Source organism: Canis lupus, chromosome 30, assembly GCF_003254725.2.
Source record: "Canis lupus dingo isolate Sandy chromosome 30, ASM325472v2, whole genome shotgun sequence".
In the NCBI taxonomy this organism is placed as follows: domain Eukaryota; kingdom Metazoa; phylum Chordata; class Mammalia; order Carnivora; family Canidae; genus Canis; species Canis lupus.
This window is the reverse complement of record NC_064272.1, coordinates 26,873,264-26,886,836: the sequence shown is the minus strand read 5'-3', so window position 1 is coordinate 26,886,836 and position 13,573 is coordinate 26,873,264. Positions and strand designations below refer to the sequence as shown.

General features: G+C 33.3%; 1 protein-coding gene across 6 annotated transcripts in view; it reads left to right on the top strand.

The window, feature by feature from the left end:
- VPS13C (vacuolar protein sorting 13 homolog C) overlaps positions 1-13,573 on the top strand; it is a 176,356-nt gene that overhangs the window by 106,085 nt on the left and 56,698 nt on the right. For all 6 annotated transcript variants that reach the window (XR_003146096.3, XR_007407480.1, XM_025472615.3 and 3 more), the window contains 6 exons: positions 2,548-2,698; positions 4,727-4,836; positions 7,264-7,433; positions 8,732-8,979; positions 10,130-10,359; positions 11,801-11,893. Coding sequence is in view for 4 of the 6 variants with exons in the window: in XM_025472615.3 (XP_025328400.1) it covers positions 2,548-2,698; positions 4,727-4,836; positions 7,264-7,433; positions 8,732-8,979; positions 10,130-10,359; positions 11,801-11,893 (1,002 nt within the window). In the remaining 2 variants the exon portion in view is untranslated. The remainder of the gene's footprint in view (positions 1-2,547; positions 2,699-4,726; positions 4,837-7,263; positions 7,434-8,731; positions 8,980-10,129; positions 10,360-11,800; positions 11,894-13,573) is intronic.

Below are 13,573 nucleotides of genomic sequence, written 5' to 3'. Positions count from 1 at the left end.
AACAGAAAGGGTCAGAGGAGCCGAGTTCTATTAAAGAAGTTAAAATTGAAGTTTATCGTAGGGATGAAAGGTCCTGTGTGTAGTTATGCGTAGATATGGTACATGGGAAGAGTGTCTAGGGTATTCATAAAGACTTCTCTCTTTCAGAGTATGTGACTCTTCCTTTAACTTCTCCCTTACTATTGAAAGATTAAATCTCAGGGCTAATATTTGACCTTTTCCCTTTGCTTTCAAAGATTGTGTGGTTATAGGTTTGCTGAAAGCAAAAGTAAAGCCTATATGTTTATCAGTAAGAGAATATGGACCAAACAATGGTATATTCATGCAGTAGACATTATAAACCAGATAAAGTGAGTGAGCTAGAACTTAAAATGGATATATCCTAAACATAAAAATGGAAAAAAATTGTGTTGTAAAATAATAGTATAATTCTATGTTATTTCAAGTTTTATAATGAGCAAGACAATGGACAGTACTATCTATTATTTATAGGGAATGCAGTAGTGGTAAGTATAAGAAAGCATTCATGGGAAGAATAATTCAGGATAGTGTCTTTCTCTGAAAAGGAACATAGAGGGGATGGGGTCTCACAGAAGTAAACATGGGGCTTCAACCATATCTATAATGGGGAAACAAGACCTAAAGGAAATATAGCAACTTGTAAGATTTGACAAAGCTAAATGATAGGCATATTGGGGAGGATTATTGTATCCTCTCTGCTTTTCCTTTATGCTGGAAGTATTTCAAAAGAAACTAGAAAAAAATAGTAAGAGCTCTGTCAGTTTAACATCAAAGCATGATCATCACTTTAACTAAAAGGACCCTTGTTAAATCAAGAATGCAGCCATAGTGTGTATAGTTTCCACTGCTAATGTGTCAGCAATCCAGGCCTCTCAGAACACTCCTTCTTGGGTATTGAGTCTGTGTACTTTTCCTAGGTCTAGAGTGTAGCTAAAATGGATATATGGTAAGTGATACCTGTAAGTTGTTTTGGGTAGATCATCTTGACAGTTCTTAAAAATCTGTGGTGCCATCTCTTAAATTGTCCTTCAGACTTACTGAAGGGTCAGTCTAAATATGTAATACAGCTGCTCTTTTCACCACAGCAAACCAGAAGAGGTGATGAAGTTAGCCGCTTTTCAGGCAGTTGTTATTTCTTGGTATCACACATGAGAATGAAGATACAAGGAAGTTCTAGGGAGTTAAAGTGACATCTGTTTTCCTAGGATTGGGGCTTGTAGCAAACAAGAAATCCTTGGTCATTACTTCAGGCTAAAATATCTCCCCATTTTCATTTAGGCTGGGAATCAGAAAATTTTCCTGTCAATAGGGGCCTAATTTGGGGAACAAAGGGTTTTGTGGTGTTCAAAGGAGAAGGTGCTGTGAATGCATGCATGCCTGTATCAATTTGTGTTTAAGTACTTGAAACAGGTCTTTTGGACCACTGTATGTGTAGGAAAAATGTACAAAAGATAGAAAGATTAAAAGGTTTAATGGATCTTAGAGCCAGTGGCAGCTACGTTTGTTCTAGCTGCTTCATGTTGTATAGCCACCTATGAGGAAGATGATATTATTTCTGTTTTATTATTTTTTTAAGATTTTGTTTTAGAGCATGTGCACACTGGCAGGTGGAGGAGTAGAGGGGGAGGAAGAGGGACAAGCTGACTCTGCGCCCAGTGTGAAGCTTGCTGGATCCCAGCACCCTGAGATCACAACCTGAGCTGAAATAAAGAGGTTGGATACTCAATAGACTGAGCTACCCAGGCACCCCATATTTCTGTTTTAAAGATTGAGAAACCTGGCTTAAGGAGGCTAAGAAACTTGGCAAATATCATAGTCTTAAAGTTGTAGGGTTGATACAGAGCTGCCTGATTCAAAAGCTCTTGCTTTTCCTCCCTCCCTTCCTTTCTTTTTCTCTTTCTCTTCTTTCCTTTTTTCTTGTCACATATCCCCTTTTATAAAAGTAGGAAATGAATAGGATATTCCTTTCCTGCTCTGTGGTTTGGTTTGAAAAAATTCTTTGTAGACACTTTGGTTATTTTCCAAGTGACATTATTCTTGATGAGTTGAACAAATGTCTTAGGCATGTCCAGATGTATTTGTATGGGGGAATAAGAACTACATTGCAGGAGAGCTTCTTGGCGGAAGGTAGAAATTGAACAGCACTCTTCTTGTATTGAGTTTGGATGGAAGTGAAGTTGAAGAGGGAGCAGGTACTGAGCCAGAAGAGAGAGAGGCCGAGTGGAGATGAGGAGATAGGAAAGGGGAGAGAAGCACAGGTTCAGGAACATACAAGAAAGATAGGAACAGACATGAAGAGTGACAGATGCAGGGGCTTGGGTGTGGGTGCAGCAGTGTTTTTCCACATGCAGAGTGTCTCATACTATACAAGATGAAATACTTATCTCCTATATTTACTGCCCCAATTCCTTTTTTTGCTGTTGTTGTTCAGATGGACATTGAATATGAGGAACTGTAAATTAAAACATGGATGTGATATTCTGTGTTTTTATTCCTTTATATTAACAACTTACTGTTGCTTTCTAGATTGCTCTCAGTGAAGATGACTTAACAGTTTTAATGAAAATTCTGCTAGAAAATCTTGGAGAAGCTTCTTCACAGCCAAGCCCTACACAGACTATCCAGGAGGCTATAAGAATAAGGAAAGATGTTCTGGGTGGGCCCGACAACCTCAAAGGTATAAATTAATGAAGATTTTTGCTTTGATCATGGAGAAAAATTAGTGTTAATGCCGTATGTATGTTTAGTGTCTTTTTAGTTGTCTAGCATAATGTGGTATGAACTGATTCAGTATTGTAGTATTTACTGTAGAAAATTGGCTTGGTACAGGGCCTGGGGCTGCCTTGGAACTCCCAAAAAAGGAGGTATGCTCATTGTCTTCTGTAAGAGGAGAAACCACCTATTGTCTATAGGATACATGTTGGCCCTTTACTTAAAAAAAGCTGAATTTGCTGAATTCAAAAGCCACTGAGGTGGTGGACCTTGAGATTATAGCAAATTAGGCACACAGTATAGTAAGGTTCCAAAATAATTGAGAGAAAAGGATCTCGGTATCCTACACTGATGACTGGCCCACAACAAAGGAAGGTTGTTTTGTATAAAAACAGCTTCATTTATTTGGTTTTATTAGAGTGATATAGTCATATATGTAAGGGAATTTTCCACATTATTAGAATGGGATCTTTTAAAATTATTTTAAATTCATTTTTAAAAGATAATTTTTATAAAATGAAAGTGTCCTTCGTGCTCAAAACAGTTATTTAAAACATAATTTTAATCTGTTTTAATCACTTAAAGTCATTGATGGAACATCATATGTTTTATTAAACTTATAAATAGGTTATGTTTCCATGGCTGAAAAGAGATGAAGTATCCCTTGCCCTTCTAATAAATGGTCCCATACTGCTGTGCTTTTATAATGTTCAGATCATCAGCTGTTACTTCAGAAAGTAATAGATAAAAAACTCCCAGTTAATAATACCATTAATATTGCTTCTTCTGTGGTTGGACCCAGTGTGTTTTGAAATCACAAAATAAATGACTAGAGCAGTGTGCAGAAAAGGTTTTTGTTTCAGGTGGATAGTAATGAGTACTCCCTGGGCTTAGTGAGGCCAGCATCTTCTCCCCATTTTGGGTTTATGCTACAGTATGGATAAATGCTAGATAAGCAGGCTGTTGGTATGGTTAGACAGGAACTGTGTACAGATGAATAAAGATAGCAGGCAGGCTTTATGTGATTAATGATCTCATTATGTTCAGCTGTGGTCAATTTGTTTATCTGGTTCTGGCTATATTGTTAATGTGGTCCTTGGGAAAACTTGTGAATTCAGATGAAAGCTGCAAAAGAATGAAGATTAGAATGTGAATTACTTTCAGGAAGAGTGAAGGAAAAAAACTAGTGTTTTCCAAATCGGAGAAGCATTTATCTGGTTAAAATTATGCAGTGTTTTCTCTTCTAGCATCTTGTAAGAGCGCTTCCCTATAAATGATCAAAGAATAGAATCAGTCTCTAATAGAGATGATAAAATCACTTTGTAAGAATGATTGAAAGCAGTATCTATTCTTACTCTTATTGGCTAAAAAGTTTTTGCCTAAAGATAAGGGAATGGACAAAATTACTTCTTGAAATCTCTTACCTTGGAATTTCAAAAGCTCCCTGTCCCATGTTATATTTGAGCTCTGTTTGACTCAGCTGTTGAATTATATTCTGTTCTTGTCAACGTACTGAGTTGGGTGATACAGGTAATTAAAAATAGAATTACACGATGCTAGCAGAGAATCTGTTACTGACTAATTGTCTGTTATAGGTCAAAGTATTTTATTTTTCTGTGCCTCCAATTTCATAATAAGACCCCTTCTTTTTGTTCCTTTTTAAAAAATGTAGGTGGCCTGCCTCTGTCATTTTGTCCTGTACTAAACATATACAGAATAAATCATTGCCATTTTATTTTTTATTTTTTATTTTTAAATTAAAAAAATTTTTATTGGAGTTCAATTTGCCAACATCTAGCATATCATCCAGTGCTCATCCCATCCCGTCAAGTGAATCATTGCCATTTTAATTAATTGTCTCATAATATGGTTTAAAGAATCCTAGAAATATGATACACATTTAGAATAATAAATCATTAGCTTTTAAAATAAGTTTAAAATAATGTACCTACTTAAAGCTTTTTAATTTTCATACTTATGTTTGAACCATCAGAACAAGATTTGACAGACTCAAAGCTTTCTGTGGACCAAAATGTCACTCTCCAATTTGACTTTCACTTTGAATCTCTTTCCATTGTCCTTTATAACAATGATATCAACCAGGTATGTAGTCCATGTCTTTATTAGAGATAAATCTAAAAATGCTAACAAAGTGAGGACAATGCAAGACCAATGTATATTCTCTAGGCCAAATGGAATTTAATAAACATATTAATTTTTTTTACTTCTTTCCAAGTAACATCAGCACTGAACCACTTAGATCCGTCTCCAGTAGAGGAATTTATGTATACATATATAACTATTTAAGGAGAATAATTTAGTAGTGGCTTTGAAATGTTAGAGGATCCTTTCAAAGTTCATGATTATCCAGTATATGTAAGCATTAATTGTATTTCTATTGAATAAATTTTATATATAATAGATATGTATGAAGGATACACATTAGTAGATTGAAGAATGAAGATCTAGTGCCATGATTTGAAGTAATTAATGAATCAGTAGTATTTTAGAAAGCTATTTTTTGTTATGTAGATAGTATCTTCAATAAATATTTTTACTATATCAGTTATGTTATATTACTCATAAGTACATCATGTGATAATATCCATAATCTGCAGTGATTATATATATCTGTTGTTAATGTTTATTTATGTTATATTTTATTTTGTTTTCTAAAAGTTATACAATATTCATATATTATTACTGTTGAGCCTTGAGCTAGTATCTGCCATTTATGCAATAAAGTACTTTCGTTTCTAATGTTTAATGTTAATGAAAAGAACAGAAAATGACCTTACGGAAAATGAACAGTTAAATGTATTCTTCATTTCACTTAAGGAGCCATCATTCTATTGGTTCCCCAGCCTTAGAATGTTGGTATTTTTTTTACTTTCTTCTCTGTTCACCTTTATTCGTTAGACACTGAGTATTATCATTTTTTTCTTTCTTTCCTGTCACTTCTCACTGCTACTTTATTTGAAACTTCTTAGCTCACCCTACTGCAATGGCTTCCTTGTTTGTTGCTTTTTCCTTTCATCCATACTGGACATTGGCACAATTTCAGTTTCCTACATGAATCTCATGTAGCCATTTACAACTTCCCATTTTACTAAAAAACATTCAGTATTATGTAATCTGAATTTTACCTTATTAAAAAAATTAAGTGGCTCCAAGTTGTTTACATCAATAACTATATATTGTGATGGGTAGATATATGTCACAGATCATGTCTATTAATAGTTACAGATCAAAAGTTTGTGAATTATTTATATTTTAAAAACTTACATTCCAAATTTGCCAATAATAATGTCAATAAGGCCTGACTCATATGCATCCAATGTACTGTCTTGAGTGACAGATGGAAAGTTATAACCAAGTGTGTCAGGAATGAATGGCACGTCACTAGTACTCCTTATATCCATGTCATCATCCTTAGTGAGTAATTATAATTGAGGTTCTTTACTTCCCTGAAGAGATTTTTGTTGGTTGGTAGGTTGGTTTTTTGCTTTGAGGGGGAGTTGTTTTTTTAAGGTCCAAGCATATGTACAGAATTTGGAGGTATATGTTACGATTAAATAATTTTTTTTCCTGTAAATGAAAGTTTAAATCTTTAGTTTGGAATTTGAGATCTCCATTAGGCCCATATATTTCTTTCCAGCCCTCATTCCCTACCATTCTTTTTTTTTTTTTTTAGTTTAAATTCTAGTTAGTTAATTGGTTTCAGGAGTAGATTTTAGTGATTTATCACTTACATACCTACCATTTTTTAATTGGAATATTCAAACCTGAAGAGCTCGTACCTTGTGCCCTCAGAGCATCTTTGAACTATTTACTCATGTTTTTTCCCCCATTTAGAATGTCTTTTACCTGCTCTTAGCCAGTCTGATCTCTTTCAGTTTCTGAGGCTCAATTCAGTTCTCACCTTCTTCATGAATTTTTCCTAGCCTGCTGTGATCTCTTTGACCCTTTGAGCTTTTGCTGTTTGTATTCTTTACCTAATCATTAATACTCTTTGTGGAATATGGGAGGATTAAATATGAATAAATAAATGCCTATATGTCAGTCTTTGATCAGTTGCAACTTATAGCATCTCCTTGTAATGTTTCTTGTAATATATTTCTACTTTCTATATTTGTTAGGGTACAAGCTCACCGAGATCATCTACTGTATCTTGTTCTTTCTCATAAACCCCATAGTTCCTATCACAGTGTTTTTTACAGAAGAGCTTATTAAATATTTATTAATTAGACTGATTAACAAAAATATTTCCTGATTATTTTTGTGTTAAGCTATGAGATAAATTTGTATATATTAACCATTGTTGAATATCAGTGCACACATTATTTTTTTGTATGTACATATACACTCACAAACACACATACTGCTCTGTTTTATTCTTGTGTTTTAACACCTATACCTTTAAATTTTGTTTTACTGATTTGCTTTTGTCTCTGAGTTAAGAAATGTGTTCAAAAGTAATTACATACTATTTAAAGATAATTGATTCTTTTGCTTGAAAATATGCCACAGGAATCCAAACTTTCATTTCACAATGACAGTTTCCGGCTTGGTGAACTCAGGCTACATCTTATGGCCTCCGTGGGGAAGATGTTTAAGGATGGCTCAATGAATGTCAGCCTTAAACTGAAAACATGCACACTTGATGATCTCAGAGAAGGCATTGAGAGAGCAACATCAAGGTTTGTCATCTCTGAACCTGCTGTACATTATTTAAAGTTGACGTTGTACCTTGCATTGCTGCCAGGCATTGATTGCTAGGCTTGGTATTATCAAAAGATGTCTTTGGTCATGCTTCGATTTGAAGTGCCTCAGTAAATAGTACTAATATCAGATTCAATTGCTTTGAAGTTTGAATTAAAGGGAAACTTAATAATAAAATGGACTACTGTCTTAAAAGCAGGAACCAAGAGAATGTAAGAATTTTAATAATGAAATCCACATGGGGTGGTTTGTTGGTAATATGTTTTTCTAAATTGTCCCCAGTAGGCAGGATCTTTTTTTTTTTTTTTAATGTCTAAATATCTAAATGTCTAAAACCTTCAGGTTTTAGATCTTTGTCTTACTTATTTTTTCTATATATTTTAAAACAATGTTCTGAAATTTCTGTCAAAGTTTTACTAGAAATGGAACCCCTAGCATTTTCACCTTATCAATCCAGTTTTAAACAGTAACTTATATCAGCCTTCAATAAAGTGGGAAATAATGTAACTTTAATAGTCAATTATATTTTTATTACTCTCTCAAATAATGAGACATAATATTTTTGTCCTTGACATTCTTTGGAGGAAAACTATGCTGCTCCCTAAATCTAAGACTCCATTGAATACATACTGGATACTTCTGAGCCCTTTGTTTTTCTTGGAGATGAATAAATGAGGAAAGAGTGCTGTCATGCAACCAGCTTTTCTAGTTTGCAAATTTCATGTTTGGGGTGGCTATCCACTATTGTATAGGCAAGGATGGTAAAGGCCGTTTTCTGTTTGGTAACCTGCTCTTCCTATCACATGTGAGGACATAAGGGAACTATCATTGCAGACACTTGATAAACATTGACTGATTTGAATTGGATTGAATACTTTTGGACTCATTATATAGGATGATCTTTGGAAATTAATTCATTCAAGAAGGTTTTATTTCATAAAATAATTTAAAGAGATTGTCCTTTAAATTTTGTGGGACCACATTAATGTCTTTTGTGAATTGCCAAAATTCCTTTCAGTAGTCATTCATTTATTTTTCTGATATTGCATTATAATTATATTCTGCAATTGCTTAATAACATGAATCTTGCTGTGGAGATTAGAGGACAATGTCTTAGTTGCTCATTAGCTAATTAGACTCTGGTTAACACTGACCTGTTTTCTGTTCAGATTACAAACTCAAAGGTGAATGAAAGATTATTTTAAGATGTTTAGGAAATTTTTCATCTTTTAAATTATTTTGCAAGAATAAAATAATGAATGTACATATTTTTTAGAATGATTGATAAAAAGAACGACCAAGATGACAACAGTTCTATGATTGATATAAGTTACAAACAAAGCAAAACTGGAAGTCACATTGATGCTATTCTTGACAAGTTATATGTATGTGCCAGTGTGGAGTTTCTGATGACTGTGGCTGATTTCTTTATCAAAGCTGTGTCTCAGAATCCAGAAAATATGGCAAAAGAAGCACAGATTCCACTACGACAGACGGCCACAGCAAAAGTCAAGATGGAGAAAGGTTAGCAGCAAAATGTATCTGTCATAGATGACAACTTGTCATATATATATTAACAAAGATTACAGACAAAAAGATGAATGGACAATTTAAGAAAGAAAATTGCTCTTTCTAATTTAAATATATTCTGTGGAAAAACTTCAGTAAGCATAAATTTTTTAGAGAGATAGAGTAGAAATATATATTGGATTAGGGGCTAAGAAACCTCTGCTCTGGTTCTAACTCTGCCATTAACATTTGCTTACTTATCCAAAAATTGGGGGAGTTAATCTGGGTCTTTGGCTAGCAGTCTGTTTTATAGAAGGGCAATCATTTATTCAAAGAAAATATATGAAAGAATTATAGCACATTGAAGAACAGTTGAACAGATAGAGCCAGAGAGTGGGGATATGGAGCACCCAGCCTGATGCCCCTGGACATCACTGTAAACAGCTTTAAACTCACCGGAGTATTTGCACGTGTCTGGTATTGATGTACACTGAAGTTATTTCCCTGCTCAATAAATTGTTTATTCCAGCATTACTAAGTAGACCAGTGATTTTCTGTGTTAAATTATAATAGTTTAAGATCAGACATTTATCTTTCTAATGTATAACTGAGCAAGATTGGAAAATGCCATTTACTGGCAAGATCAGAATTTAATTTTTCCATTTACCATACCTACATAGTAATCACATATGATATCTCTATATTCACATATATATTTAATGTATTTATAGTATAGATTGTAGTACACTGACTATGCATTTTATGGTAAAATCAAGGCCAACTTTGATATCAGAGTCTCTTATCCTCTTCCTTATATTCCCCTCTCTTGTTTTTTCCTCCTTGTCTTTGCAACATAGTCTAATACATGCTCATGTATATTATGTACACACTTGAATTCTGACAAAAACGACTTCAAAACAAGATTATTCTTGCTAGGTCAAAATGGAAATGTTCTTCTTATGACAGAAATCAGATTGCATTATCCCACAGAATCAGCATTTGTTAATAATCATTTATCATTAGTATAACTATTAATATTGTTAGTTCTTCAATATCCATTATAACAAGATAATAGAAACAACTTAGTGACTTAAAGATAATATATACTCAAGGGACAGGATATATTTTACTACAACTTTTTTGGTTCCTATTTTTGGTTTTTCAGACGACTCTGTAAGACCAAATATGACTTTAAAGGCCAAGATCACAGATCCCGAAGTGGTATTTGTTGCCAATCTGACAAAAGCTGATGCTCCTGCTCTGACAGCCTCATTCCAGTGTAACCTCTCTCTGTCAACATCCAAACTTGAACAGATGATGGAAGCTTCTGTGAGAGATCTTAAAGTCCTGGCTTGCCCTTTTCTCAGAGAAAAAAGAGGAAAAAACATCACCACAGTAAGAATTATCTTATTATAAGCTTGGAGTGAAGAATGACAGAAATGGTGGATTCATAGAATCCTGGAATATGAGGGCTCTATAAGACTTCAGAGATTATTTGCTGTAAATGTGAGGTTTTACAGATAAGGATGTTGAGTTAAATGATTCAGCCATGGCTGTTAGTGACGGAACTAACAACTATCTTTATACTTGTTTTCTTTTCATTGTGCCATCTTTTGTTGAGCGGTTTTTGAATTTTAGTACAAATCAACATTCCTTTTCATCTGTTTTTTCATTTGTTTACCACAGTATATCCAGTGAATGAATGAACAAATGCATGAACAATTATTAAAATCTTTAAGCTTAGAATGAAAAGAATTTCATTTGGAGTCATGTGACCAAAAGAGATTGTGTTTTGCTGTATCAAAAGTTAACTTCAATTATTTGTTCACATTATTGTTGAAAAATATGATTTTAGTTAATTGGCTTAATTGCCATAAGAATAATTTTTAAATGTTAAATTGGAAATATAACATTAAAGAGGATCATTATATGACCCTTTTGCAGTGTTACTTTAAATTAAAATTTGTAGTGGCCTACATAAAGAAATGCAGTGCTAGGCTTAGTCTGTACTTTATCATGGAGCATTCTTTAGCAGGATCATCTTCTTTTGGCATATCACAGAGAGCTTATATTAATCACTCTGTTAAAAGTTCATCCCAATTTGTTTGAAATGACAGTTATGCAACACTTAATTCCCTCATTCAATTCAGATGCAAGGTTAGTTTATTTCTTTAATGATAAATGTATATAAATGTAAGCTTCAAAGTTTTAGTACATCATTGGGTTTGAAGATTTGAAATTTATTCTTGTAAGGACCTTATATAATACTTAGGACTGACCTCTATTGATCATATGGAAACTTTCTATTTACCTACCTTACCATAGTCTTTTTTAAATGTGTTAACAGAACTCTTTATGTAAATTAACAGTTTCAAGTGATTTAGTGGTCATAAAAATTACAATGAAATAACAATTTCATTTCCTCAGGTACTTCTTTGTGAATGTAAGACTTTAATATAGTCTTTACTTCATCTTTACAGATATTTTAAATGCATTTTTTTTTTTACAGAGGGCATCATTTAAAATATATTTCAGTGAAAGGAAATATTTTAAGCTTCTATTAGTAAATGTACATTATTACTTATGAATTTGATCTAGAGGAATTAATAAGAACTGCTTAAAGTACTTTTACAATGTTCACAGATTTGTCATAGTTCAGAAGGGCCCTCACAAGAAATTCTCAACTAGTTTAATTTGCCTTTTGCTTTTAGTAGTAGACTGTAAAGATCTCCAGTTAAGTAAGACATGTTCTTGTGTGTATTTTATATATACATATATATATGTATATATATATATACATATATAGGAAATGTGAATTTCATTTATTTGTTTCTAGGTCTTACAGCCATGTTCTTTATTTATGGAAAAATGTATGTGGGCCTCAGGAAAACAAAATATAAGTATTATGGTTGAAGAATTTATAATTAAGGTTAGTGCCTCTCATATTATTTGAGTAAAAATTCTTATTTTTCTAACAATATCTTTTACTAGCTGTTGTAACTATAGCATTATGCTAGTCATTCACATAGTTAAACAGTGAATACCACTAACATTAAAATACTTTTTTCTTGAAAGCAAATGTTTTTTTCTATCTTTTTATAAAAGAGTACTTTTAAATATCTACAAATGATCAGGATAGTTTTTATCTCTTATATTATTGGCATGTGTGTATGTTAGAGAGGAGATTGGGTTTGGGGGACAACAGATGAGGTGGAAAGAGAAGGCAAGGAGGGATGGAAAAATGAAGTTATTATCGTTTGTAGTAAGTTATTTTTAGGCTTTTGAGGTATGATTTGAATTTAATAATTGTGTAATTAAATGTTTTATTTGTCTTATGAAATATTTACAATGACAGATGTATGCTAGAAATAAATTATTAGGATTTGCTTTTTTTTAAATCTCTTACATTTGAAATATTGAAGAAACAATCTCTTCTCCAATGGCATTTGTATTGTTTAAGTATGACCTCATGATAGCTTATAAGTGGAAGATATAGAATACTTTCCAAAATCTATTTCTTTCTCTGTCCAAAGGACCCAAAATTTGAGATGGTTAATACCAATTCTGATAGTAGCTATAAAATAGCCAATAGTGATTAAACCAAGGCTCAAACTAATGTCATTTGAGTTACCATACAAATAACAATATAGATTTCTCTCAATGTTTTAAAATACTAGGTAGTTTTAGATTTTATTTTGTTAACAAATTTATTTCTTTAAAAGCTTAAAGTAGTAAATGGGGGAAGAAGTTCTTAAATTTGCATGCACTTAACCTAAGACAATAGGTTAAGGTGCTGGGGGAATTGTCTTTTCTTTGTATATCAGCTTACTTGTTTATTAAGCAAACATTTTTTGAGTTCTTACTATGTATGAAAAATGTCCTGTACAAGGTATTGGGAATATAGTCCCTACCTTCAAAAAATTTAATGACATATGTGAGAGAAAGAAGTAAATCAGTGAGTCCAGCTTTCAGAGCTAGAGGCGTGCACAAGGTGCTACAGGGAGCACAGGCAAGGGGCCTCTAATTCAGACCAGGACATCCGAACAAGCTGCCTTAGGGTGGGGCTGCTTGAACTAAGTTTTCAAAGTCTGATGAAGGTTAGATGGACAGGAAGGGTAAGGGTTATTAAGACAGAACCTGCAGTATGCACAAAAGCAGGGGTATGAAAAACCCTTTTAAGACTTAGAGGGGTAATCCCACATGGCTGGAGAGAAAAGTGTGGTGGAGTTGTAAGATTGAGAGCACTAATTATAGGTGACATTGCTAAGGCAAGGACAAAAAATGGACTTGATTGACAGGTAAGTTTGGGAAGAAGTACATATCAGATCCTTCATTTGGTGATGGAATCCTATCTTTTTAGCATATTAAATGAGTAAAGGATGTGAGAACTGAACAGTATAGGAATCCACTTAACTTATTTAACTCCTATTGCTTAGACTTTAGGTTTCCTTTGTTAGCTAATTGATTAGGCATTAGTCACAAAGGCCTTTGTGTCCTAAGCTGAACAGAAGTTTGAACTTTATCCTTAAAGTTATGGGAGATTGAAGATTTATGGCATAGGAATGGCATTCCCAGGTTTGGGTTTTAGAAAAATAGTGCTGGTGGAAGT